Source organism: Siniperca chuatsi, linkage group LG5 (genome assembly GCF_020085105.1).
Source record: "Siniperca chuatsi isolate FFG_IHB_CAS linkage group LG5, ASM2008510v1, whole genome shotgun sequence".
In the NCBI taxonomy this organism is placed as follows: domain Eukaryota; kingdom Metazoa; phylum Chordata; class Actinopteri; order Centrarchiformes; family Sinipercidae; genus Siniperca; species Siniperca chuatsi.
The window spans coordinates 19,266,175-19,289,877 of NC_058046.1; the positions used below are offsets into that span (position 1 = coordinate 19,266,175).

General features: G+C 39.1%; 4 protein-coding genes across 12 annotated transcripts in view; 2 read left to right on the top strand and 2 right to left on the bottom strand.

Moving 5' to 3' along the window:
- The window catches only part of mob1a (MOB kinase activator 1A), a 7,960-nt gene extending 191 nt beyond the window's left edge, over positions 1–7,769 (bottom strand). Inside the window, exons 1-6 of the mRNA XM_044197723.1 lie at positions 7,536–7,769; positions 6,559–6,725; positions 5,831–5,924; positions 4,263–4,396; positions 2,806–2,969; positions 1–1,828 (exon numbers count right to left, since the gene is read on the bottom strand). The exon at positions 1–1,828 is cut by the window's left edge and continues 191 nt beyond it. Coding sequence (XP_044053658.1) covers positions 1,751–1,828; positions 2,806–2,969; positions 4,263–4,396; positions 5,831–5,924; positions 6,559–6,725; positions 7,536–7,549 — 651 coding nt within the window. The 5' untranslated portion in view covers positions 7,550–7,769 and the 3' untranslated portion in view covers positions 1–1,750. The remainder of the gene's footprint in view (positions 1,829–2,805; positions 2,970–4,262; positions 4,397–5,830; positions 5,925–6,558; positions 6,726–7,535) is intronic.
- Positions 7,770–8,844: 1,075 nt separating this feature from the next.
- mthfd2 (methylenetetrahydrofolate dehydrogenase (NADP+ dependent) 2, methenyltetrahydrofolate cyclohydrolase) lies at positions 8,845–13,269 on the top strand. Its single transcript, XM_044197722.1, has 8 exons — positions 8,845–9,062; positions 10,991–11,175; positions 11,294–11,416; positions 11,730–11,882; positions 11,972–12,079; positions 12,171–12,263; positions 12,343–12,468; positions 12,561–13,269. The coding sequence occupies exons 1-8, from the start codon at positions 8,983–8,985 to the stop codon at positions 12,707–12,709; spliced, it is 1,017 nt and encodes a 338-aa protein (XP_044053657.1). The 5' UTR covers positions 8,845–8,982; the 3' UTR covers positions 12,710–13,269.
- A 3,261-nt stretch (positions 13,270–16,530) lies between these two features.
- On the top strand, positions 16,531–19,783 carry arl6ip4 (ADP-ribosylation factor-like 6 interacting protein 4). The gene is made up of 5 exons (XM_044197733.1): positions 16,531–16,834; positions 16,921–17,232; positions 18,534–18,651; positions 18,979–19,048; positions 19,135–19,783. The coding sequence occupies exons 1-5, from the start codon at positions 16,666–16,668 to the stop codon at positions 19,189–19,191; spliced, it is 726 nt and encodes a 241-aa protein (XP_044053668.1). The 5' UTR covers positions 16,531–16,665; the 3' UTR covers positions 19,192–19,783.
- A 126-nt stretch (positions 19,784–19,909) lies between these two features.
- LOC122876867 (membrane-associated phosphatidylinositol transfer protein 2-like) overlaps positions 19,910–23,703 on the bottom strand; it is a 45,525-nt gene continuing 41,731 nt past the window's right edge. For all 9 annotated transcript variants that reach the window (XM_044197725.1, XM_044197724.1, XM_044197727.1 and 6 more), the window contains one exon: positions 19,910–23,556. In XM_044197725.1, the coding sequence (XP_044053660.1) occupies positions 23,188–23,556 (369 nt within the window). In that variant the 3' untranslated portion in view covers positions 19,910–23,187. The remainder of the gene's footprint in view (positions 23,557–23,703) is intronic.

The window sequence follows — 23,703 nt, forward strand, 5'->3', positions numbered from 1 at the left end:
ATAAAAAAACAACAACTTTTAATTCATTTCAAAGCCCTTCTTCCTTATTTGAAAAGTTAAAGTCAACCATTTATTTTACAATGTAATATGAAATGTAACTCCATGCCAGAAGTTTAAAAACGAAACTGTGAGAAAAAGCAATACATTTCAAAAATATGTGACTAGCTAGAAAGAAAGGACAAATTATGTATTCAAATAAAATCTTTAAAATAACTTGGTGTTGCAAAATATATTGATATGCCTGTAGATAGTTAACTTAATGGTTGCTGGCTTGATTTTTTCCCCAAGCAACTTAGTTTTCTTAAAAAGCGGTACATTATAAAATGCACCCAATCACATCGGTTGTTTCCTGGTGATACATTAAGTTATCTAAGAGCTCTTAATTGGATATATGACTGTTTGATATGAATTTAGGTCCAAACATGAAGTAGGTTGTGGAACAATTCCCTTGCTCAAAGTTTGCCGAACAATACATTCATGAGGAATTATAGCTGCATTAGTTTGTAGAAGGATTGCAGTACAAACAGCCCTGCTGTTGTAGCCAGAGTTAAGCCCAGGAACTGACCATGACACATGCACCAAGACATCTGTGGGAAAACTACATATATCTTACTCATCCTTTATCGTGCACAGGTGCAATAGTTTCTTTTCCAATCCAGGGGGGAAGTATTTAAAAAAAAAAAAAAAAAAGTACCAGCATTGAAAGATCAAAAATGCAAGGTTCCGCAATGAATCTGCACCACAGAAATGAACTAAAATGACAGTAAAACCAAAAATTCACATTAGACTATTTTTGCTGTTGACAGGATAATTTCTACTATACAACTCCTTTCATGGTTATAAAAGCTTTAAGTGGCCATTAATAATAACTACCAAGCAGATTATCACTGTAAACACCATATCTCGCATTTTACTATTTTAATTAAGAAAATAGCCGAAAAACAATATTGCATGACCAAATTGAAATAGCTATGATGCAGTAGATAGTGGTGCTTTTTGTGGAACAAAGGCATCTCACAATCGTCTATCACTGCATGTCCTCACATGTAACTGTCAAAGAGCATTTTAACAGGAAGCATGTTAGCATATGTGGGACATCAGATTCACAACCAGCTTGTGACAGAGAGCTTTATATTGGTACATTTTTGTGCCTGCCTTCATGTTAGACTGAAAATACTGTCCACACACTTGTATTGTCACAGGTGTAAAGTCCACCCAAGACCGGTTTCATGTCACTACTTTTTTTCTTTCCCGTTACTCTCCATTGAACACTAATGACAGACATTTAAAAAAGCTAAGATTGGGATATCACTGTAATTACAACAGCTAAAAGTTAACAAAAAGAAAATTGCTCATCATTAACTAAAACATGTTTAGACAATCAAAACACTATATGCCAACTTTTGAAGGAGAAAAAAAAAAGAGCTGGTTTCCACTTAAACTTCCAAATGTCCATGGTCCAATATAAAATTCAGTAGGTTGCTCTTACAGAGTCCTGTGAAAAAATATTCTTACTACACTACACTATTTTATATGATCTATAGTGGCAAAATGGGAAAAAAGGCTCAAAGACAGCATAAAAGAGAACAGAAAGAATAAAAGGAAAAGTACAGTACAAACATTTATGAAATGAAAAGAAGGCACAGATTTTAAGAGTTGAGACTAGAAGTCACAGAGGTAGCAGAGGTCACAGAGAGGGACAAAGGAGAAAAAGAAACTGTTAAAAAGAGAGAGATGTGTGATGAAATGTCTATCTGTCCTTGGATCCAAGCTTCTCGATCAAGTCCTGCAGGGGAGCAAGCTCTCGTCTGTCGATAAGATTGAACTCCTACGAGAAAAAATAAAAATAATTTAATATCAGATTGGTTATTTAAGTTTGTTCAAATTTGTAAATTAAAACAATCACAGGTTGTTGCTGCCCATACACAATCTGACTAGTGTTGTGGTCCTGTATAAAGAATAGGACAGAAGTTGCAGTAGCACTGACATGTTAAAAGGCCCAATGCAATGCTAAACACTCAGTGCAGTTAACCTACAATATGTTAGTGTAACTAGGCACTAACTAACTAACTAACTAACTAACTAACTAGACCAAAATCCTCCTGCCATGTCAAGTTCTCTTAAGCCCCTTTCAGACATATAATCTGGAAAATGTTGGGTTCATCTGTTTGTTCAAGCAATGGCTTTTTGGCTTTCATGCACAGGTGTCTGTTATGGAAAGGATCCATGCAGACTCTGTTCAAACATGACAGGACTGTTGCAGATAGAGCCTCAATACTTGTATAATGATTGGCATCTGGCATAGACAAGACTAGGCATCGTAGGGTGTTAGGTACAATGTATGAATCAAGAGATTATTTACTGCCAGGGAGAGTTCTTTCAGTTCATTGTTGGATCAATGTCAAGCCATTATAACTAAAGAAGTGTAGCTTGCAATGGGTCTCACTTCAGAGTCTTGTCCGCTGCTTCGAAATTGATCAATGAGCTGATCAAGGAGCAGCATTTAAAACTTGTCCTACATTCCTAATCCTTGTTTGACTGGTTTTCACACTATATGTACATCATACAGAAGGTTGTCGTTATCTTGTTTATGCTTTTACCAGTATGACTGCTTTTATTCACACTTGAACTATACAGAAAATGTTACAGACATGTTACTAGTTCCTCAGCAGGCAGATTGCCAGAGCACCTTTTATGGAAAAATGACTCGGGAAAATTGGCATATATGGATTACAGTACATGTCTGAATGAGGCTTTAGATACACGGCAGTGATTAAACCCTACATTGGAGCAGGATAATCTCACCTGAACAAAGAAAATGAAGTGCTTGAAGGAGGTGTTGAGGTGGGCCTCCTCCTGCAGCTGCATCACAGAGTCAAAATGTTGGTGGTAGATGTGAGCGTAAACCCTGAACAGACGCTTCAGGATGGTTTTGGCCACAGACATGAAGTTCTTCGGAAAGGGAACTCCTGTGGGACGGAAGGTGGTGAAAAATGCTGATGTCAAGAGAAGAGCATGTGCTGTTTCAACCTCCACTAAGCCTTTAAACCTACATCAGAGTGAGACTAAAGTTTATTGAGATGCTGTACTTTTAGCTTATTTGCCTAATCAAAATTCAAGTGTGAGTATGGACAGCAGCAGAAAAATCTCTCCACCCAAACAAAGTTACAAATCAAAATGTAGACGGCATGCAGAGTGGAGATACAACGCAGTCGGACAGTATTAGGACAGTGACACATTGTTGTTGTGTTTTCCTTGTATTCACATTGGGGTTGAAATTAAACAATGACTACCAGATTTAAAGCTAACTTTCAGTTTTAATATGACAGTGTAACATTCACATAAAATTGACAGTGTAGAAATTGTAGTCCTTTTATACACTGTCCTCCAATGTCAGGGGACCAAATTAATTTTGACAACATAAACTTAAAGAAATCTTTTGCAGTCAACCTCTGTCTGACAGCTACGACCCATAGACTGCAGTCCTCTTTAGACTTCAGTCTGCTTTTCAGCATGCAAGACACATGATCAGTTGGACTGAAGTCAGATGTCTGACATTACACTGTATTTGCCCTTGGTTGCCTTGTCTGTATGTTTAGGATCCTTGTCCTGCTGCGTTGCTTGCATCTAAAATCAGGGGACTGTGTATAAAAAGTGCTGAGTCCTACACTGGTTGGGACGTGAGCCCCTTCAAACATCTGAAATCAGCTCATTAATCGCATAATCATTGTTTCATTTCAAATCAAATATATGAAAAAGAAAGGCCAAAACAATGACAAACATATCACGGTCCTAATACCCTCTGAACCTGTAGCGTCAGGTTTGTTGTCTGGTCTTTTTACTCAGTCAGCCAAACATGGATTTTACAGAAATACTGGAGGAAAATACACTGCATATGTTCACCCCAGTAGAACATATATTGTATATCAAAATGACAAACCTATGAGAGTCTAGACTGTTGGAAAACGAAAGAAGCAAAGAAGGCGCGCAATGTATAGTTAATTCCAAAAGGGTAAAAGTAAAGTAAAAGAGAACTGTCAATTTCGCCTGTGGAAAGACAATATTAAAATAAAATAATGTACGCAGCTGCTTGCGACTACAGCGTACTTGGTGTTGGTTTGTCTCTCCCTGAGCTGAAGTCTACTGACTGATTCAGAAATGCCTAATACACTTCTACAAAGGTGAAACTGCAACTAAAATCTGAAAGCTTGTTTGCCAAACTGCTTAAAATGAAAATTCCTATCTTATTAATCAAAACTCACCAATCTTGGAGGGAAAAAGTGTCTCATCATCCAGTTGATCCTGCACCCAGGTCATCAGGTAGTCGATATACTTGGGCGCAGAGCATTTTATAGGCTTCTTAATATTTGTGCCATCAGCCCAGTGATACTCATATCTACATAGAAAGAACAAAATTAATCGGCACCTCGTGTTATTGACTTGATTCAGTAGTTACAGCAGACCTACATATGAGACATGGAAGCTCAACATATAACATGCACTCATTCTGCCTTTCTGTCAGGACATGAAAACATAATTTGGTAGGAGATAAGCTAAAAAAAAAAGAGCAGGAGGGGGAAATGAAAAAGTATGCTATGATGGCAGCTATGTCAACAGGAAGTAAACCCCGGCCTCTTCCTCCTGATTAAGAGTCTAAGCACAGATAGTCTTGGTAGGAGAGAGGATAGAGGAAGTGCCAAATCTAGATTCTAACTAAATAGCTTCTACAGGGACCACATGCAAAGTATAATTCCTGTTTCCTCATGTGACATTCAGATGACATAGTTCAATTTCATTTACTTTAACTGTCTCAAAAATTCAAAACCTGAATCCATAGTTGGGTTCTTTTATACACATGACTCATCATTTCCCAATTCTGGACAAAATAATGTTTCATCCACTAAACTATATTATGACTCAGTTGAACTTACTTAAACTCTTCCCCATTTATTTCATAAATGTCTGTAATACAAGTTCCTGAGATAAAAAAATGTTCATCATGGCTAAAACACACTAAAACAAGTAAGAAGTGTCTCTCATAGCCCATAAACACAGTAACATGCAATCCCTAGTTACTGTTAAATCCTGGTTCTCTTCTGTTGTAAAGTAATGCATAACTGCCTTTAGCAGTGGGGTAATGTGCCTTCCATAACAAAAATCATATTACTGAAGGTGTGTTATGAAGGCCTGTATCACTGTGCTGTAGAGCCACAAATCTGTCATTATTGATTCGGATTGTTATTCATGTTTTGTAATGTTCTTCAAAGCACTTGAGCTTTGTGTGACACATCTCATGTCTCGGCCAACTCATGTGAAGTTCCCCGTTTCATAAAATGACGTCCCTTGTTTCAATGGAACTTGCCAAATGACATTTAGCCCATTTTTGAGCTGTTCACTGCATTACAGGAGGGAAAATTTTAGCTAAGATTATATGTTACATGTTAAATTATATACATATGTAACGCACAAAAAAAAAGTCTTCTCAGTACCATCTATTTTCTCTTCTGCCTTTACAAGCCTTTAAGTAAACCTTCTGACTAAAAAGTAACATGTACATGTTTGAATGTTATTTGAAGTTGTTGGAACGACAGCTCTGTTTTATTCAAGTGTCTCGATAAAACATGACAGTGTGACAGTAAGCCAGCATGCACAATACCAGGACCCAAAAAAATAAATAACAATAAACAAAGCCGCTAAATTGTTAATATTATTTACACCCATGCTTTTCCTACTGGGACATGTCAAAATGTCTTCTGTGACAAAGGCCTATTATAAGCCCTGTACTCAAAAAGAAGCTGCATGCATAAAAAGGGACACTGCTGGCTGTTACCTTGGTCCCGCAGACATCACAGAGCAACTGGTCTCAGTGCAGAACTCGGTGATGGTGCCGTACAGCATGTTGATCTGGTTGAAGAAATCCACCGCTAAAAGAAAGGGTTAATTATAAGGAATGTTCATGCTCATAACAACAACAAATTAAAGAGTGTCACTTTTCTTTACATACAGTGGTTGTATCTAGTCTTTTTATACAATGTAGACAGTTTGTGCCCTGCATTTTTAGAAAACATTATCTATAGCCATAAATGAATATGCTTAATAAGAAATCTAGCTGTTTTTCTCTCAATGTCGGTACATGTGTATGGCCTCCTGTATAATTAATGATGTGAATTCAACTAATTATGACCACATTTTTGCATATCCTGTGCATATGCTGCATTTTCACCTGTCCTTTCATTCTTATATTCTAAGATACAAGAGTCTTATCCTGACCAAATATTTCCAAACATGTTTTTTGGTAAACCGTTGATTATTTTTTTGTTTCAAATAATTCTGCTGTTACTACCACTGCTTACTTTGTAAACAATCTTAATTCTGTGACCAATAATTCACCAACTTGGTTGTGTGTGTTAGTTTGACCATACTTCTCGTCTTTTACCACTTGGTGATGCACATTTTCAACATCTGCACATGGCTAATTTACGTTTAGAAATGTAAAAGGGTAGTTTGTGCACTGAGTGACGTTTTCTATAAATAGGTTTATTGTCTTCATCCACTCACTGTTGACTGCAATCCACTCATTGAGATCCTCTCCCTCTGGCAGCATGACCGCCTGCCTCAAGTTCCCACTGCCAAGTGTTGCCTCAGCGTGTTTCAGCAGCTCATACTGGTGGGAGCCCTCTGGGATGTTCTTCTTCGGCTTGAAGGTCTTGGATGAGCGACTGCCACTGCAAAGAAACAAACGTGGAGCTAAGCAACTGTCTGTACTGTGACCTTTTTAAAAAGGTACGCGTGGGAGTAGATGCTCCTCTTGGGCCTTCATATGTGAGGATCCTTCCTGTCTGGTTTGAGCAATCAGCAGCTGCTGCAGGAAGACATAACACCTGTGAACTTGATGCTGAGGCGATACTCGTGGTTTGTAATCGCTGCCACATTTGTCATGCCAACTTGTTTTGGCCCGTTTTCGTTGTGGCAGAAATATGACTGTACAATCTGTGTCATGTATATAAAGTTATGGTGATTACCCACTTGGTGCAACAGACAGGAAATGCAACAGTATCATTGTAAACAACGGAACAGTTAATTGCATTGCTCGTCGTTTTAGCAGACAGCAAAGGTGTGGACGATGACTAATGTTAACATGTCTAGTCTTATATGACTAACTACACGAAAACATGATAATCTAAGCTAATTTGGCAAATCAACCGTAAGATAGCAATTAATCACCAGGCTAGCCAAGTTACAACGTAACTACTTTAAAAAAAAAGTTACAGTTGGCGAGTGCTGGGAACCTATAAATAAACACAGCTCACAGATACTGTTACGACGACAAATGATAACCCTATGTAAGAAAAGGCCGTTTAAGTTTAACCTAAACTTATTAGGACTACAATGCAGTTAGTTAGCTGGCTTGTTTTCTGTAACGGTGTCTTATTTTAACGCCAGTTACTTCCCTTGATAGAACTTCGTAGAAGCGTAGCTAACGTTAACCGCAAGCTCCGGCTGAAACTTAGCAAGCGACTGCTAACTTTACTTACAACAGGAAGCTCATCTTGGCGGAGCAGTCGTCGGAGAGCCTCGATTACAGCTCCTAACACTGGTTTAGTAAACAGAAATGTGTTTTAAAATTATATACTTGGAGCCGCTTATCAGCGATGCCTGCTAACAGTTAGGCTAACATGAACTGCACCCACAGTGGCTCTTCCTCTATCGGCTCTCAGCAGCAGCAGCCCGGCAGGCAGATTGTCGCCCCCTCCCGGCTGCATGCAGCTACTACAACTCTCCACACAGGTTTATAATGAACTTGTGACTTTCTGTCCGATAATATACTTATATCACTCCTTAGAATTTAGCTTAGTGGTGTAACTAATCTAATCTAGGAACAGTCAGACACACTCTTTTAATACTGAAACCACCTTTATCTGTTGCACACATTTTGTAACCCAATATTTTTTGTTAAAATGCATTTGTTGACATGTATCTTGACATGACATGTCAAGTGTAAGTGCATCTGAGCCAAAATGTAGGTCTATTCATAGACTGGGAGCAACTCATAGATAGATAGATAGATAGATAGATAGATAGATAGATAGATAGATACTACATCTCAGAGGGAATATTGTAGCCTACTTTTTACTCCACTATGTTTATTTGACAGATTGTTGCTAGTTACTTTATAAATAGGTTAAAAAGTTCACAACAGTATATATAAAGTAGTTAAAATTAGCTTAATCTCGACCAGCTAAATGCTGCTTCTACGTTAATGTAGGCCTGTGTCATTAATGATAATCCAATAATATATAATAATATAACTCTGACAGTGGCCACTCAGCCTGAATAATAAGTGCTTTTACTTTTGATACTTCAAGTGTATTTTGCTGACAGTATTTCTTTACTTTTACTTATATTTTGAACACAATGCGTAATGGAGTTTTTTTTTTGTTTGTTTGTTTGTTGTTGTTGTTTTTTTTACAATTTATGATTACTACTTTTGCTTAAATTAAAAATGTGAATAATTCTTAGTAAAATATCTACATACATTTACTCAAGTACTGTACTTAAGTACAATTCTGAGGTACTTGTACTTTACTTATACTTTCATTGTAATCTACCCAATACTTCACTACCACTACATTTCAGAGAGAATTTGTTTTATTGTACTCCACTGCAATTATTTTACAAGTACTTTGTAGATTGAACATGGAAATGCCGCTTTAAAAAACTGACACGAACAATTCTGTCCGCACAATAACTACGTTTTTACTTATTAAAGTATTTTTGGCTGATACTTGTACTTGTGACTTGTACTAGTGACGGCAGCAGATAACAGTGACGCAGGCCCCATGCGGAAGAGGGAGGGGCTTCCAAGCCTCTCTGCCTGTCTGCCTCTCTTCCTCCTTCACAGACCCGTCTTCACCCACGGTTGGCGGTGGTGTTTTGTTGCGTAACGGGCCGTGGTGTCTCCTCAACTCTCAGCCGGTCAGAATGGCAGCGGTCAGGACTCTCAGGAAACTGTGCCAACACTCCCAGCATCAAGTCTGTAAAGTGCACACGTCCGCCTCGAGGTGAGTGCGCCCACTAGCTCTGAAATCTGGTTTGATTTGGGTACATTCAATACCACTTTTACGACGTGTTTGGCGCTCTTCTTGACAAAATGAGAAGATATGTCTCTTCAATACATTTCTTTATTGGTCGGCCTTCTGTAATATAGTATGTGCGTGGATACCGTCGTGCGTTTATTATTATTTATATTATTTATTTGAACTAAATGTCCGCAGTTGGGCACATTCTGGTGCGCCCCTAACGTCGTGCCGGTAACATTGCAGCGACAGGCTGGCTGATGAAATCGGTCTGAATGCTTGCACCCGGTGACTTCAGGAGCCAGGTTTCAGCTGGAGGCCGAGGTGTGGGTATGCACACAAGGAAGAGATATGTATTAAGGCCATTCTGTCCTGGATGACATGCGATCATTTAAAATAGCAGAACTAATGGATGGTAAATCGTCTCTGAGAGGACATGCCATCATACAGATGGCAAATTAGCAGCCCGTGCAAGCATTTATTGGAAACGTGCTGAGTGCAGCATGACTGATATACATGTAACTTAATGAACTAATGTTGCACACACGCCTTAAAAACCCAGACCTCGTGTGTCCCCTGCACGTGATCTGCAGCTCCAGAGGCACAAGATGGATCATTTGACACCTATGTCATGTAATGCATGAGTTATTACCATATATCACAACATAGATATAACTTTAAGGCACTTTCATTTATATAAAACATTTCCTTACACATCAACTCAACAGGCTTTACCTTAAAATGCATACAGCAACAAGTAACATGTACAGAAGAATAAAATAGATGAAATAGAATAGAAGAAAAACATACAAAAAGACAACTCTCCTCTGAGATGGTTCTGATTTAACATTATTTAACATGGCTTTGTGGCCATACATTTGAAAAGAGAGATTTTCTCCTCAGTACACCGGCTTTAAACTTGTATGAGGCTGAAGAGCTGTTTGCTGCCCTGTAATCTTGACACACTTTCTCTGGGACCTGGTACACTGGCCCCATGGTCTCACCCCATTTTGCCCAAAGATGTGATACTTTTCTGTGTGGTTTAATTAGTTTTGGCAGAATAAAAGGGTGGTTACATCACTGTTGATGGCTCATTAATCTTCAGTTATTAGTTACAGCTCTCTTTGTTGTTATATAACAGATAACCATCTTGGAGTTTTTGAAATTTGGACAAAGCAGCAGAAAAGGTCAACCCAGTTTGTACAGTCATACAGTGAAGAAGGTTTTTTCAGTTTTGACCATCAGCTGTCCCTGACTGTACTTGGTGATTAGATGCTCGTAAAAAGCTGCTCTCCTTTGACTTCTCTTACTTGTTTCTACCAATTGACACCGACTCTGGGATTTCAAATACTGTGACACTACAGTACAAGTGCTCATAAAGCTCACTTCTTATATGGCTCCATCAGGTGGAGACGTGCTGTGTCTAATTTTGGAGGCTGGAATTGGTGCTTACCCAGGCTCATTTGATTACCGGTTTCTAGTATCTCAAGCCCTGTTCAATGGCAATGAAAAAGACCATGTCCAGTAGATAAGTGGGTTTAGATTAGTACTGTAAAGATTATTCAGAAAGTTGAAAGAATGTTAAATTATTAGCTTGGTTTTCTTTGTTTATATAGTTACTTTTTTTGTGGCTTGTGATCATATTAATGTCATAAATTAATGACATTTTCCAATAAAGCTTGTGACACCTGTGTTGGTCGTTTGTTATAATTTTTGACATTATATATACTAAACAAGTAAGTAATTCATTGAAAAATTATAGTGAATAAAGTAGTTAGTTGCAGCCCTAGATTGAACGACAAACTTACCTAATTTCTTTGTCTGAATAACAGCAGAATCACAGCTTGTTAAAATGTAAGTTATCAACTGTTTGTCCTCTGACTCCAGTGTTTTTACTTGCTCTCAACTCTCAGACAGGAGGCGGTGGTCATCTCAGGAAAGAAACTAGCACGGCAGATTCGGGAGGAGGCCCGGGGCGACGTGGAGAAATGGGTTTCAGCCGGCCACAGGAGACCCCATCTGAGTGTGGTTCTGGTAGGAGACAACCCAGCCAGTCACTCCTACGTCCTGAATAAGACTCGAGCTGCAGCTGATGTCGGTAAGAAAAAACACCCACAGGTCTCATACGCACGTGTAAACACAATTATTCTACAATATAACAACTAAAGAGCCAGTGCCTGCGTTTTTAGTTGTTTTCTCACTTCATCCTCCCACAGGAATCTCTAGTGAGACAATTCTCAAGCATTCAGACATCACTGAGGAGGAGTTATTGGACCTGATCTACAAACTCAACACAGACCCTCGTGTGGACGGCCTGCTGGTCCAGCTGCCTTTGCCAGGTACACAGAAACTGGAACAGTGGAATAGAAAGATTGATGATGAGTATAGAGAAGTGTGCATCTGCAGAGTGGCTGCTTTGTGTCATGGTATTTGTGTGACATCACTGATATTACAGCTGAGTGCAAGTATCGTTCAGCACGTACGTCAGCACAAAAATGCCAACCTGCATACTGTCTCTGTTAGGAATGTTTTTTATCATTAAAGGCAAAACACCTATATATGCTTAAATAAGTTGCATTTGTAACCTTTTACGAACTCATCTGTCAACGTTTGCAGTTGTCCTGACTGTAACTTGTCTTTGTTTTCTGACAGACCACATTGATGAGCGCGCAGTCTGTAATGCAGTTGCCCCTACGAAGGACGTGGACGGCTTCCACGTAGTTAATGTGGGCCGCATGTGCCTGGATCAATCCACCATGCTTCCTGCCACTCCCTGGGGAGTCTGGGAAATTATTAAACGTACAGGTAACAGGAGTGACCACTTACTTCCTCTTAGGGCTGAAATGCTGCTGAACAAACCATCTAAACTAACCATCCTGATTCTCGTCTTCCAGGTATTCCTACACTTGGGAAGAATGTCGTGGTTGCAGGACGCTCCAAGAATGTGGGCATGCCCATTGCCATGTTACTGCATACAGACGGCCGTCATGAGAGGCCCGGAGGTTGGTTATAGTGCATGTGGGTTTATCTGTGTGTTTTAAGATAGAGGGTTTAAGTATATGGTATAAGTACTAAACGTTATTTCTTTTGCAGGTGATGCCACGGTCACCATTTCTCACCGTTACACTCCAAAGGAGCAACTTCGCCAGCACACTAAAATCGCTGATATCATTGTGGCTGCTGCAGGTTTGTGTCACTCTTTCTTCAGTAGAGAGATTTTTTTTCTGTTGTCTAACTGTACTGTGTGTGTTAACTGAACTATCAGGGATTCCAAACCTCATTACTGCCGACATGATCAAAGAGGGAGCAGCCGTGATTGACGTTGGGATAAACAGAGTGCAGGACCCAGTCACTGGAAAGAGCAGACTGGTTGGAGATGTGGATTTTGAAGGTAAGGCTGGACAGCGAACATTGTTTTTCTGCACAGACATCCTTGGTGTCTCGGGTGTCTGTAACGTCATACCTTTCTCTGTCTATACTCAGCCGTGAGACAGAAGGCGGGCTTCATCACCCCTGTACCTGGAGGTGTGGGACCCATGACTGTGGCAATGCTCATGAAGAACACTGTCAAAGCAGCTAAGAACGTTCTGCTGTATCCCCCAGAGAGGATCCGCATGGCAGCTGCGTCCTAAGGGGCCGAAGAAAATCCCAACAACATTGACACATTCCAGCTGCTCCAACACCACCACCACCCCCTCATTTTTTACTTTGGGCAACCTGACGAGCTCCCCTTGCACACGGAGTGGAAAGATGATAGCTTTAAAGCTCTCCTCCTGTTTAACCTTTCCTAACTTCCAGTCCAAGTCCAGTCATCTTTAGACTGTTACGTTCACTCATGCAGCTGCATGTTTTATGTAACAGGGTTTTTCATTATTTATCATTTGCAATGTATTTCTATGGAGTTTTTGGATTTCTAAGGAATCTTGGAAGATTGTTTTATTTATTGCTACAGTGACATAATATTTAAATATGAATGAAAGCAGGTCACAGTATATAACTCTGAGTTAGTAAGCAGTTAATGCAGAGCAATTGAGGCCTGTTGTTGTTTCTTTCAGTTAGTGTAGCCTTATGTACCAAGGGTGATAAGGGCTAACATCATCAGGAACAAGTATGTTTATCAATATTCAAGCTTTAAAGATTCACAATTGCCTTTTGTAAAAACTTTGAAATAAATATTACAAATATATTCTCACATTGATGCTTTCTGTGCACACAGATTGTCTCTTCCTTGTACAGTGAAGAACAGTGACCATGATTTTGTACACTTACTCTCTTTACAGTGTCAGATTCACATTCGCACTCACACAGCCTTATTCCAAAATGGATTAAATTCAATATTTCCCTCAAAATTTTACAAATAATACCCCATAATGACAACGTGAAAGAAGCTTGTTTGAAATCTTTGCAAATTTATTACAAATAACAATAACAAAAAAAAATCACGTACGTAAGTATTCACAGCCTTTGCCGTGACACTCAGAATTGAGCTCAGGTGCATCCTGTTTCCACTGATCATACTTGATTAGAGTCGACCTGTGGTAAATTCAGTTGATTGGACATGATTTAGAAAGGCACACACCTGTCTATATAAAGGTCCCACAGTTAACAGTGCATGTCAGAGCACAAACAAAGCCATGAAGTCCAAGGAATTGTCTGTAGGTGTCTGAGACAGGATTGTATTGATTGTATTCCCCATACCATCTGGGGAAGGGTACAGAAAAATGTCTGCAGCATTGAATGTCCCAATGAGCACAGTGACCTCAATCATCTGTAAATGGTTTGGAAAGTTTGCAAAGTTTGGAACCAACGGGACTCTTCCTGGAGCTGGCCGCCCAGCCAAACTGAGCGATCGGGGGAGAAGGGCCTTAGTCAGGGAGGTGACCAAGAACCCGATGGTCACTCTGACAGAGCTCCAGAGTTTCTCTGCGGAGAGAGGAGAACCTTCCAGAAGAACGACCATCTCAGCAGCACTTCACCAATCAGGCCTGTATGGTAGAGTGGCCAGATGGAAGCCACTCCTCAGTAAAAAGCACTTGACAGCCCGCCTGGAGTTTGCCAAAAGGCACCCGAAGGACTCTTTCAAAGATTGAACTCTTTGGCCTGAATGGCAAGCATTATGTCTGGAGGACACCAGGCACAGCTCATCACCTGGCCAATGCCATTCCTACAGTGATGCATGGTGGTGGCAGCATCATGCTGTGGGGATGTTTTTCAGCGACAGGAACTGGGAGACTAGTCAGGATTGAGGGAAAGATTAATGCAGCAATGTACAGAGAACTTCCTTGATGTAAATCTGCTCCAGAGCGCTCTGGACCTCAGACTGGGGTGACGGTTCATCTTCCAACAGGATAACGACCCTAAGCACACAGCCAAGATAACAAAGGAGTGGCTACAGGGCAACCCTGTGACTGTCCCTGAGTGACCCTGCCAGAGCCCAGACTTGAACCTGACTGAACATCTATGGAGAGATGTGAAAATGGCTGTGCACCAACGCTCTGCATCCAACCTGATGGAGCTTGCAAAGAAGAATGAGAGAAACTGCCCAAAAATAAGTGCGCCAAGCTTGTAGCATCAGCCTCAAATGGAGCCAAAGGTGCTTCAAAGTATTGAGCAAAGGCTGTGAATACTTATGTACATGTGGGTTTTTTGTTTTTTTTTTGGGGGTTTCTGAATAAATTTGCAAAAATTTCAAACAAACATCTTCCACATTGTCATTATGGGGTATTGTTTGTAGAATTTTGAGGAAAATAATGAATTATTTTATTTTGGAATAAGGCTGTAACATAATGTGGAAAAAGTGAAGTGCTGTAATTGCCTCTTAGCAACAGTATTTATTTATTAAAAAAAAAAAACTGTTCCTGTCTTCACCCTCTGGTCCAACTTTCTGTATTTGGCATGATAAACACCACAGATCTGAGTCAATGGTCTGTCAACTAGGTATGAATTTCCTGGGTCTCAAATTTTTCACTTCATACCAGGCAATTTATTCTACACCAATACCCCCTCTCAAATCATATCCTGGGTCACAAACTGATTCTTCTTAGACCCCTATCAAAACAACAAAATTCCCCACAATATAATCACTCCATTACTTTAAGTCACTCGCTGAAGATCTGATACACATGGAACTTTTTGGGGGGCAGACTTTAACTCTCCACACACACAGGGTCAAATTTTTTCCTACAGAGACTTCTGTCATTTGCTGATAAGACCCGGTGGCCTCTATCTTAAGGTTGTCCTCATTCACCCTGATAAGTAGCTGAGCTGGCCGCTTCGATTTTCTTTTTTTTCTTATTTCTCTTTCAGGGAGGTAGGAAGAACCTACCGTGGGCAACACGTGGTGTGGGTTCACTGAGTTTGTAGGTTTTTCTTTGGTTCTCTGCATGAGATGAAATATATTGGATGGGCCATCTGCTCCACTAGATTTTTTTTTCAGTTGCTTATTAAAGATATTAAAAGCAGAAGGAAGATTCAGAAGACATATTTATATAATACTTATTCTGCATACTAAACAGCCAGGCTGGTAAGGGAACAAACCAACTTGATTCATTACAGGTTATGGCCTTTTCTTTCTCACATTGTATCATTTTAAGGATTTCTAATGGGCCTGGAGGGAATGAAAGTTTCAAGTATTTTACAAGAAAAAAGTCACAAAAGATGAACATAAAAAATAAATATTAATATATTTGTCTTTATTCATTTAATCATCTTACTACCCCTCAGATTTATCTTGGGAGCCCTTGTTGATTCCCGACCCCCAGGTTGGGATTACATTATTTATAATTATCTCCATCTTAACCTTGATACTTTTATTAACTATATTTCTAAGTGGTAACCAGTGATGGAAGAAGTACTCAGATCTTTTACTTAAGTAAAAGTAGTAATACCACAGTGTAGAAATACTCTGCTACAAGTAAAAGTCCTGCATTCAAAATTTTACTTAAGTAAAAGTACAAAAGTATTAGCATCAAAATGTACTTAAAGTATAAAAAGTAAAAGTATTCATTATGCAGAATGGCCCATTTCAGAATAATGTATATTACACTATTGAATTATAAGAATGTGTGTGTGTGTGTGTGTGTGTGTGTGTGTGTGTGTGTGTATACTGCCGGGTAGCTTGCGACTTTCACCAAAGGATCAATAAAGTCTTATCTTATCCTATAATAATAATACATCATAACTTATTTGTTGATTATATTTTGTATTATTAATCTGAATGTTCAAAGTTACTAGTAACTAAATTAAAATCAAATAAAAATAAATGTAGTGGAGAATATTTAGTACCTCAAAATTGTACTTAAGTACAGTACTAAATGTAGGCTACTTAGTTACTTCCCACACTGGTGGTTGCCCATCACTGAGCAATGCATATTCAAACCGTGTTCATATGTTGGGTAAACTAAAGTAACTAGGAACTAGGAACCTTACTTATGCCTTTCCCGACGCCGACGGAAGGAAATTGAAGACGAACACACTTCCGTAAACGACAAGAGCCAGTCTTCTATGGCTGCTACCACACACTCGCTACTTTTTATGATCTTCAACCAGGTTTTCCGTGTGTGTTTATCCTCGTTTTGTTGTCTCAGTGATGGATCGCAGCAGATCACCTGACAGAGCTGGCAGAGAGAAAAAACACAAGAAGAAGAAGAAACGGAGACGGTCTTCCTCTTCTTCTTCATCATCATCATCATCGTCGTCTTCCTCATCCAGCAGCAGGAGTCGAAGCAGATCAAAGAAAGCATCACACAAGAGTCAAGGTTGGGACTTTAAAAATTAAATTAGCAAGCTTTGACATCAACGGAAGTCTTATTATCAAAGAACTTCTTCCCTGTTTCTCCCTCAGATGTGAAAACACAAAGAAAGAAGCGCAGACGAAGCTCCTCTTCTTCACCCACCTCTTCTTCCTCGTCATCTTCATCCTCGTCGAGCGATGAAAAGACAAAGAGGAGGAAAAGTAAAGCCAAGAAAAAGAAGCCCAAGAAGAAGAAGGCGAAGCTGAAGAAACAGAGGAAAAGGGAAAAGAAGAAGAAAGAGAAGCTGAAGAAGAAGGAGAAGAAGAAAGCAGAGGTGGTGTTGTCCAGTCCTCCAGCAGAGAAACCTCCATCGTATCTGGAGGTGTGGCAGAGTGATGAGGGGGCAGTGGAGCTCGGACCTGGTGGGACATTAAATTACTGTCTTTTAAGAGGACTGGCCAACATGCTGATATGTCATTTTAATTTTACAGTATCATTAATTCTTAATACACCACCTGATGGAGAAGAATTAATTAGGCAAAAGTACATTTTTCTCTGTTTTATATCACTGTAAATTTGAGTTTGGACTATTGGTTGAACAAAACAAGAAATTTAAAGACGTCTCCTTAGGTTTTAGGAAATTGTGATGGGTATTTTTCACTTTTGTTCCTACAATGTATAGTCTAAATGGTTAATTGATAACGAAAATAATAGTTGCAGCTCTAATTTGCACCATTTTTGGTGTTTGTTCTCCACCTAGATAGATAAGTGGAGAACAAAGATTGGATATACTGTAGACAAAATCCTCTGTCATGGTTTATGGAATTTCACAGTATCGATATACACTCAGTGTCCACTTTATTAGGTACACCTGTACAGTCTAATGCAAACTAATACAACTCTTCTGCCATAAAGTCTACTTTTATTATGCTTATAATGTTCAGTTTTTGATGACAGTCATGGAGGTGTTAGTGATGGTGTTGTACAGGACTGCATTATATTCAGAGGTGTTTCTAAAATTCCTCCCTCATCATGTTAGGGAATAGGGAAGGAAACATATTAGAAACACCTCTGAATAATGTAATTATGTAGTCACGTACAACATCACCTTTAACTATGAAATCAGTAATAAACATATAATTGAATTTACACATTTGTGACAATGTCAACAAAAAAATGAATATTGTGAGCTTTGTAAAGATAGATGTTATGGCAGAGCTGTTGCATTGGACTGCATTAGTGTGTACAGGTGTACCTGATACATGGGCCACTGAGTGTACATCATGATATAGTAATTTTTCTGGGAAATCAATAGAGAAACTGTTTATAAATAAAATAACCAGACAGTAATGTCTTTTTTTTTGGCTAATCCAGCAAATTAAATACCTGACCATTTAAGGTACTCAATCACATTGAGGCAAAAATTAGATAAAAATCCAACATTATGATAAAGCAGCCCTGCTTATTCGTTCCCAAGATTGCCCACAGTGGCCTAATACAACCACCAATATTAAAAGGAAAGATACCATTGTATAAATGATGTTGTAAAATCTCAGTATATATCATATCACATCACCTAATATGAATATCGAAAGAAAATTTTCTGGTTACTTTTTTCCACTTTGCCCAGTTCTGTTTTTTTGTAGAACCATGTTGGTCAGAAGTTGAATTCCCAAAGCATACAAGTCATATTTAGTGCATTATACTCTGTTTTCCTCTGCAGTGATGACAGATGAGCAGAAGGCCCGACTCTCCACTAAGAGGCCCCTCACCAAAGAGGAGTACGAGGCCAGACAGAGTGTGATCCGCAGGGTGGTGGACCCAGAAACAGGACGCACCAGGTAAGCCAGAGCTGCAGAGTATATTTTCTGCTACTTCACAATCCACAACAGGTGAGTGTAAAGGAGCAGTTTACCTGTTCAGATGTCTGTGCAGATTCACAGGATGATCAAACACTATTTCCTTCTCAGTCTAACCCCAAATTTCCCAGAAGAGCTAATAAACCACAATACAAATGTTATGATGTTGCCTATAAATTGCATTTTAAGTGGTTGCTACTGTAGGGCTGCTACACAAGCGTTCACATTTACTGTTGAACTACCCCTGTAATAATATCTCAGGTTTTTTAATGCCTTCTTAAAAAGGCTAACGTCTGTGTTTTCTTCCAGATTAGTGAGAGGAGAAGGAGAGATCATAGAGGAGATAGTCAGCCGAGAAAAACACAAAGACATCAACAAGGTAAAAGAGAAAGTTTCAGTTATAACTTTGTGAAATAAACCATGAGTTCCCTTTTATCTAACAACAAACTTCCATTCATCCCATAGCAAGCCACCAAGGGGGACGGGAATGCCTTCCAGAGGAAAGTGGGACTCAACAGGTAGAAGATGTCGTGGTCTACTCCAGGAGTGTAGCCTCAATAAAATGAATTTTATATCATGATTTCAAACAGTTGCCTGTGATTTAACTGTATAGTAGTGAAGGTACAGAATTATCAGGGCATGTACTCTTGATGTACACTAATGAGTTTAATCCAGGTAAAAGCCAGTATCTCCTATTGATTTGCCTTATTAAGTCTATGCTGATAAAGGAGCTATAAAGAGAAACAGATGAGTTAGTGAGCGACTTGAATGTTTTGAGTCAACTCAGCTCTGCAAAAGGAACTCTACACGAGGAAGGTGTCCCAAATAATTTGCACATGCAATGTATGTTTACGCTGATTAATGCTTATTTATTTTGTCCATGTTTTAAAGCATTTCAGTGAGTACATTTAAGGATCAGGTTGTCAGTTTTTGTACTTAAAATCAAAGACATTAAGAAGCTGATTTAAGTGTTTGGTAACCTGTGTGACTCTGCAAACCTTTTTTTATTTTGGCTACATACTCTACACCCACTCTCACATGTCTTCTCACCTTTACATCTCACATTTAGTTTCATTTGGTTCTCTGAATAAATCTACATTTGTGTTGACTGCAATGAATTCTTCTATATTTGAATAATCCCTGTTCTCTGAAGAGACTATCCTGTTCATTGAGCTGAACCATATTATTCTTCATGACAATGTTACCATTTTGAGGGTGAAAAAAGGTCAAAATAACTTAGTTGTTCTTTATATGTTCTTTATACACTGTACATAAAAACACAAGGGAATGGATAAAATGAAGTTATCCAAAATCTACATGATTCACACCCTGTACAATGAAAATATTTACCATGGTATGTTGTGTATATATACAGTCTATGAATGCTAACTGTTTGTGTAACAGTTGTGGCATTGCATTAACCCAGGGAACAGAGCTTGAGACAGTGATGGACTGCCTATTGTTGGTGAAATATGTCAAATAGATTTCTCCTTTGCACATTTCCTTTGAAGTGAAAACAAGCCAAAGCCTTTTAAGAAAATATGGCCTTTTCCCATTTCCACAAAGTAAAGTCTACATGAACAGTCTATCCTTTTCCATGAAGTCAATGCGGGACTGAGCAGCGTTCATTCTAGGCCTCACAACACAATGCTCAATGTAAGGCAGAAAGGGTAAGGCCTCTGGTAATGTGTGTGTCAGTAGCAGAATCGAAGCGATTGTCTACCCAGAGGTATCCAAGCTTCACAGATAACTGCACCGCTTCGTCTTTACATTCTCTGGATTTCAATATCCAGGTGATTCAGATCTCTGAGGAAAGGAATATGGTTGAGTAGTTGCCAACTTTAGTTGAATGTGTGTTTTCGAGAGAGTCGTATATATGGCTTCAGGCCGAATCTCTGAAATGGTTCAAAATGCAGAGGGACAGTAGTACAGTATGTATTTACATCTTTCTTCACCAGGGAAACGAGAAACTGTACTGATTAAGAAAAGTATAGGTACCTATGTATTGGGATGTAAACTCAGTGATCTAGAATGAAGTCTGCCCTTATCGATATAAAAGGGGTGGACACAATTTTAGAAACACCTCTCAGTATAACACAATACAATTCAACAGCACCACAAACAGCCTCCAAAATGACCATCAAGTTGATCCTCTGTAAAACAGTTATAACAAAAAGTGAACATTGTAACCTTCATGATGTGTATTTTTAAGATAGCCAGCTAATAAACTGGCAGTATTGATTTTGGGGTCACTTTTAAATGTAAGTGACTTCATCTAGACCTCCATGTGTTGGAATGGAAACACAGACAAAAACAAAGTTAAGACTGAGCATGTCTGTCCACAGGAGAAAACCTACTGTAATATTTCACACCATTATCAGGTCAATGGCACTTTCCTGTGAGAAATCTCAACTTTTTTAAAAATGGACTGTACAAATGTTGCACGTGTGTGTGTTTGCTGAGTGCTAAGATGTGTTCAGATTCCCTCTGCAATGTGATGTCTGTAGAATATGTTCCTGTTGAACTGATTGTCAATGCACCGTGACATTCCCTCAACAGTCTGTTCAATCTTGTTGTGTGGTTGAGTAATATTGCACACTTCCCCTTACATTTGAGTCCATGTTGGTCCATTGCAGTCAGCTCTGTACTGTACATGCCTATTAGAGGGACAAATAAACATCCTTTGAATGAAGAAAACACACATTTTTACCCATTTCAGAAATAAATGGTGAACAGCATAAAGTAAGTCTTAGCTCTGTGTTCCTACTTCTGACAGCATAATGTACAGAATTTACAATTTGCAGATTTTTCTTCCTCTAAAAGGTGCAGCAGAACAGAGAAAAGAGAACTTAACCTAAGGAGGACTATCTATGAGCACATTCAATGCCTCATTTACAGCTTAGATATAACCAGAGAGAAGCTATATCCAAAATTTCCAAAATAGATAATAACAAACACAATATATGACAGATAGTAGTTCTGTTGATACAATTCTGATGATCTGCAAGATAAAATAATAAAAAAATACAATACTGTGCTAGGCTGCTTTGAGATTTGGCTGCTGCAACTTAAGTTTGAAGGGGAAAAAAATATAGCTAAAGTAATCTTAAAACACATTTTGTTCACAAAATCAATACATTTTAAAATATCTATAATTTTAAATAACAATAATTATTATCATCAATCAATAAAGTGTATCCTGAATGAGGTGGTGTTTACCCCCAGAGTAAAGAAGACACTTGAAACTGGTCTTCAGTGGACCAGATACCAGATCTGCACTGTAATATAACAATTATGTACAAGCCTTTTTAAGGCATTCAACTATATACTTACACTATCTATTCCATTTTTACACAAGAGACCCTAATCATTTCCTCTCTGTTCATGTACAGCATATCATTCTATACTGTTTACTTTGGCACATTAACCGTACAGTAGTAGGAGTTTTCCCTTAGGTGGGTCATACATTACTGATTCAGGAAGGTACAGCAGCACAGTATGGTGAGATGTGGTGAAATGCTATAAAAACCCAGGAACAGTTTCAGCTGCAACCATAGTTAAAGGGTAATTTCGCAGTTTGCTTCATGTGATATTTGGATGATTCTTTGGTCTGAGGGACGACTAGAAAACAAGCAAAACTGGACTGTATGGTTTGGTGAAACATTATTTAGTCATTGTTGTTTGTACACGCTAGAAGTATATGCAACAAGTAGTAGCTCTTGATCAAATAATTTCAAGTTGGCTTAGAGAACACCACCATTTGTTTAATGTTGATAAATGATGATGCTTTTCCTAAAAAATTCTAACAAAGATGCATTTTGGCTAAATTATTTTGTTTGCAGAGAGAAAAGAAACACATTCAATCCAGTTTTACCTGGTTCTCAGCTCCGCTCCCAGACGTGAAAGTATCTGAATTTATCACATAAAAAAGGACATAACTTTAAAACTCTTATGCACAAAGTTGCTCTCTATAGTAATTGTTGTGCTTGCAGTGGCCACAGTAGTCAGTTACAGTGCAGTATCAGCACTTGGACCTGATACAAGCTGTCTGTAACCACTTGTGTTGTTTGCTTAAGTATACAGCATGGGGGTGCTCGTATGTGTAACCATCTCCAATCTAAAAGCCTGTTGTTGGAGGAAAACTGGCCTTGTATTCAAGACTGATAATATTCACTAAACAGAAGAAACAGTCTGGATTCCTACAATATAAGCTATGTCTATTTGTGTGCATGTTCCTGTTTCAGGAAGATGCTTCTTGAAATGCCTGTTGAGTTGTGTGTGTTTTATTATAAATATAGCCATATCCTCTGTCCATAAATATATGTGTTGAGTGTGACTGGCATTACTTTTATAAAGAGTGGTTTGTAGCACCTATTGTTTTTATTGTGGCATTTACCCATCTGGTGCAAGCCAACTGTTTTTCACTCTTTGCATTTATCATTGTCACGAGTCTCTTCCTCAGCAGCTGTATATTTAAGTCACTTTCCCAAAAGGTACTCTCACATCGTCTCCCTAATCTCATTTGGGGCTGAGAATGCCTGGTTCCAGCTTGGTGCTGCTGCTGCGGCCCCAGCAGCTGGCTGTGATGCTCATGCTGCGCTGTGCTGCTCCCTGGCTGTGGCTGTGAGTGTAATCCAGCCGCTCGCCGTCTGATTGGCTCTGCGTGCGTTCTGGCCTGTTGTGGATGCTTCCTGTTGGGGAGCTGGGGGCCGGTTGTGAGGAGATGGTGCGCAGCAGGTGGTTCCTCTTCCTCAGGAATTCGCTGTTTGCACCCAAGCCGAAGCTGCCTTTACGCAGCACCATTCGTGCACTGCTAGACTTGGCTGGCCGAGAACGGTGGTTGTACTCCAGCTGGGACAAATGAGCTGCATATCCCTCTGTGATGAACTGTTGAGAGGATCAGAGCAGACACATACTGTCAACTATAAAGAATCTGAGAATTTGTACATTTTGGTTCAGTTAGTTAAATGAGTTATTAATTGGTTGTTAAGAGAGTGGCAGTATTAGACCCGACCAGTGTAAATAATTTTCATC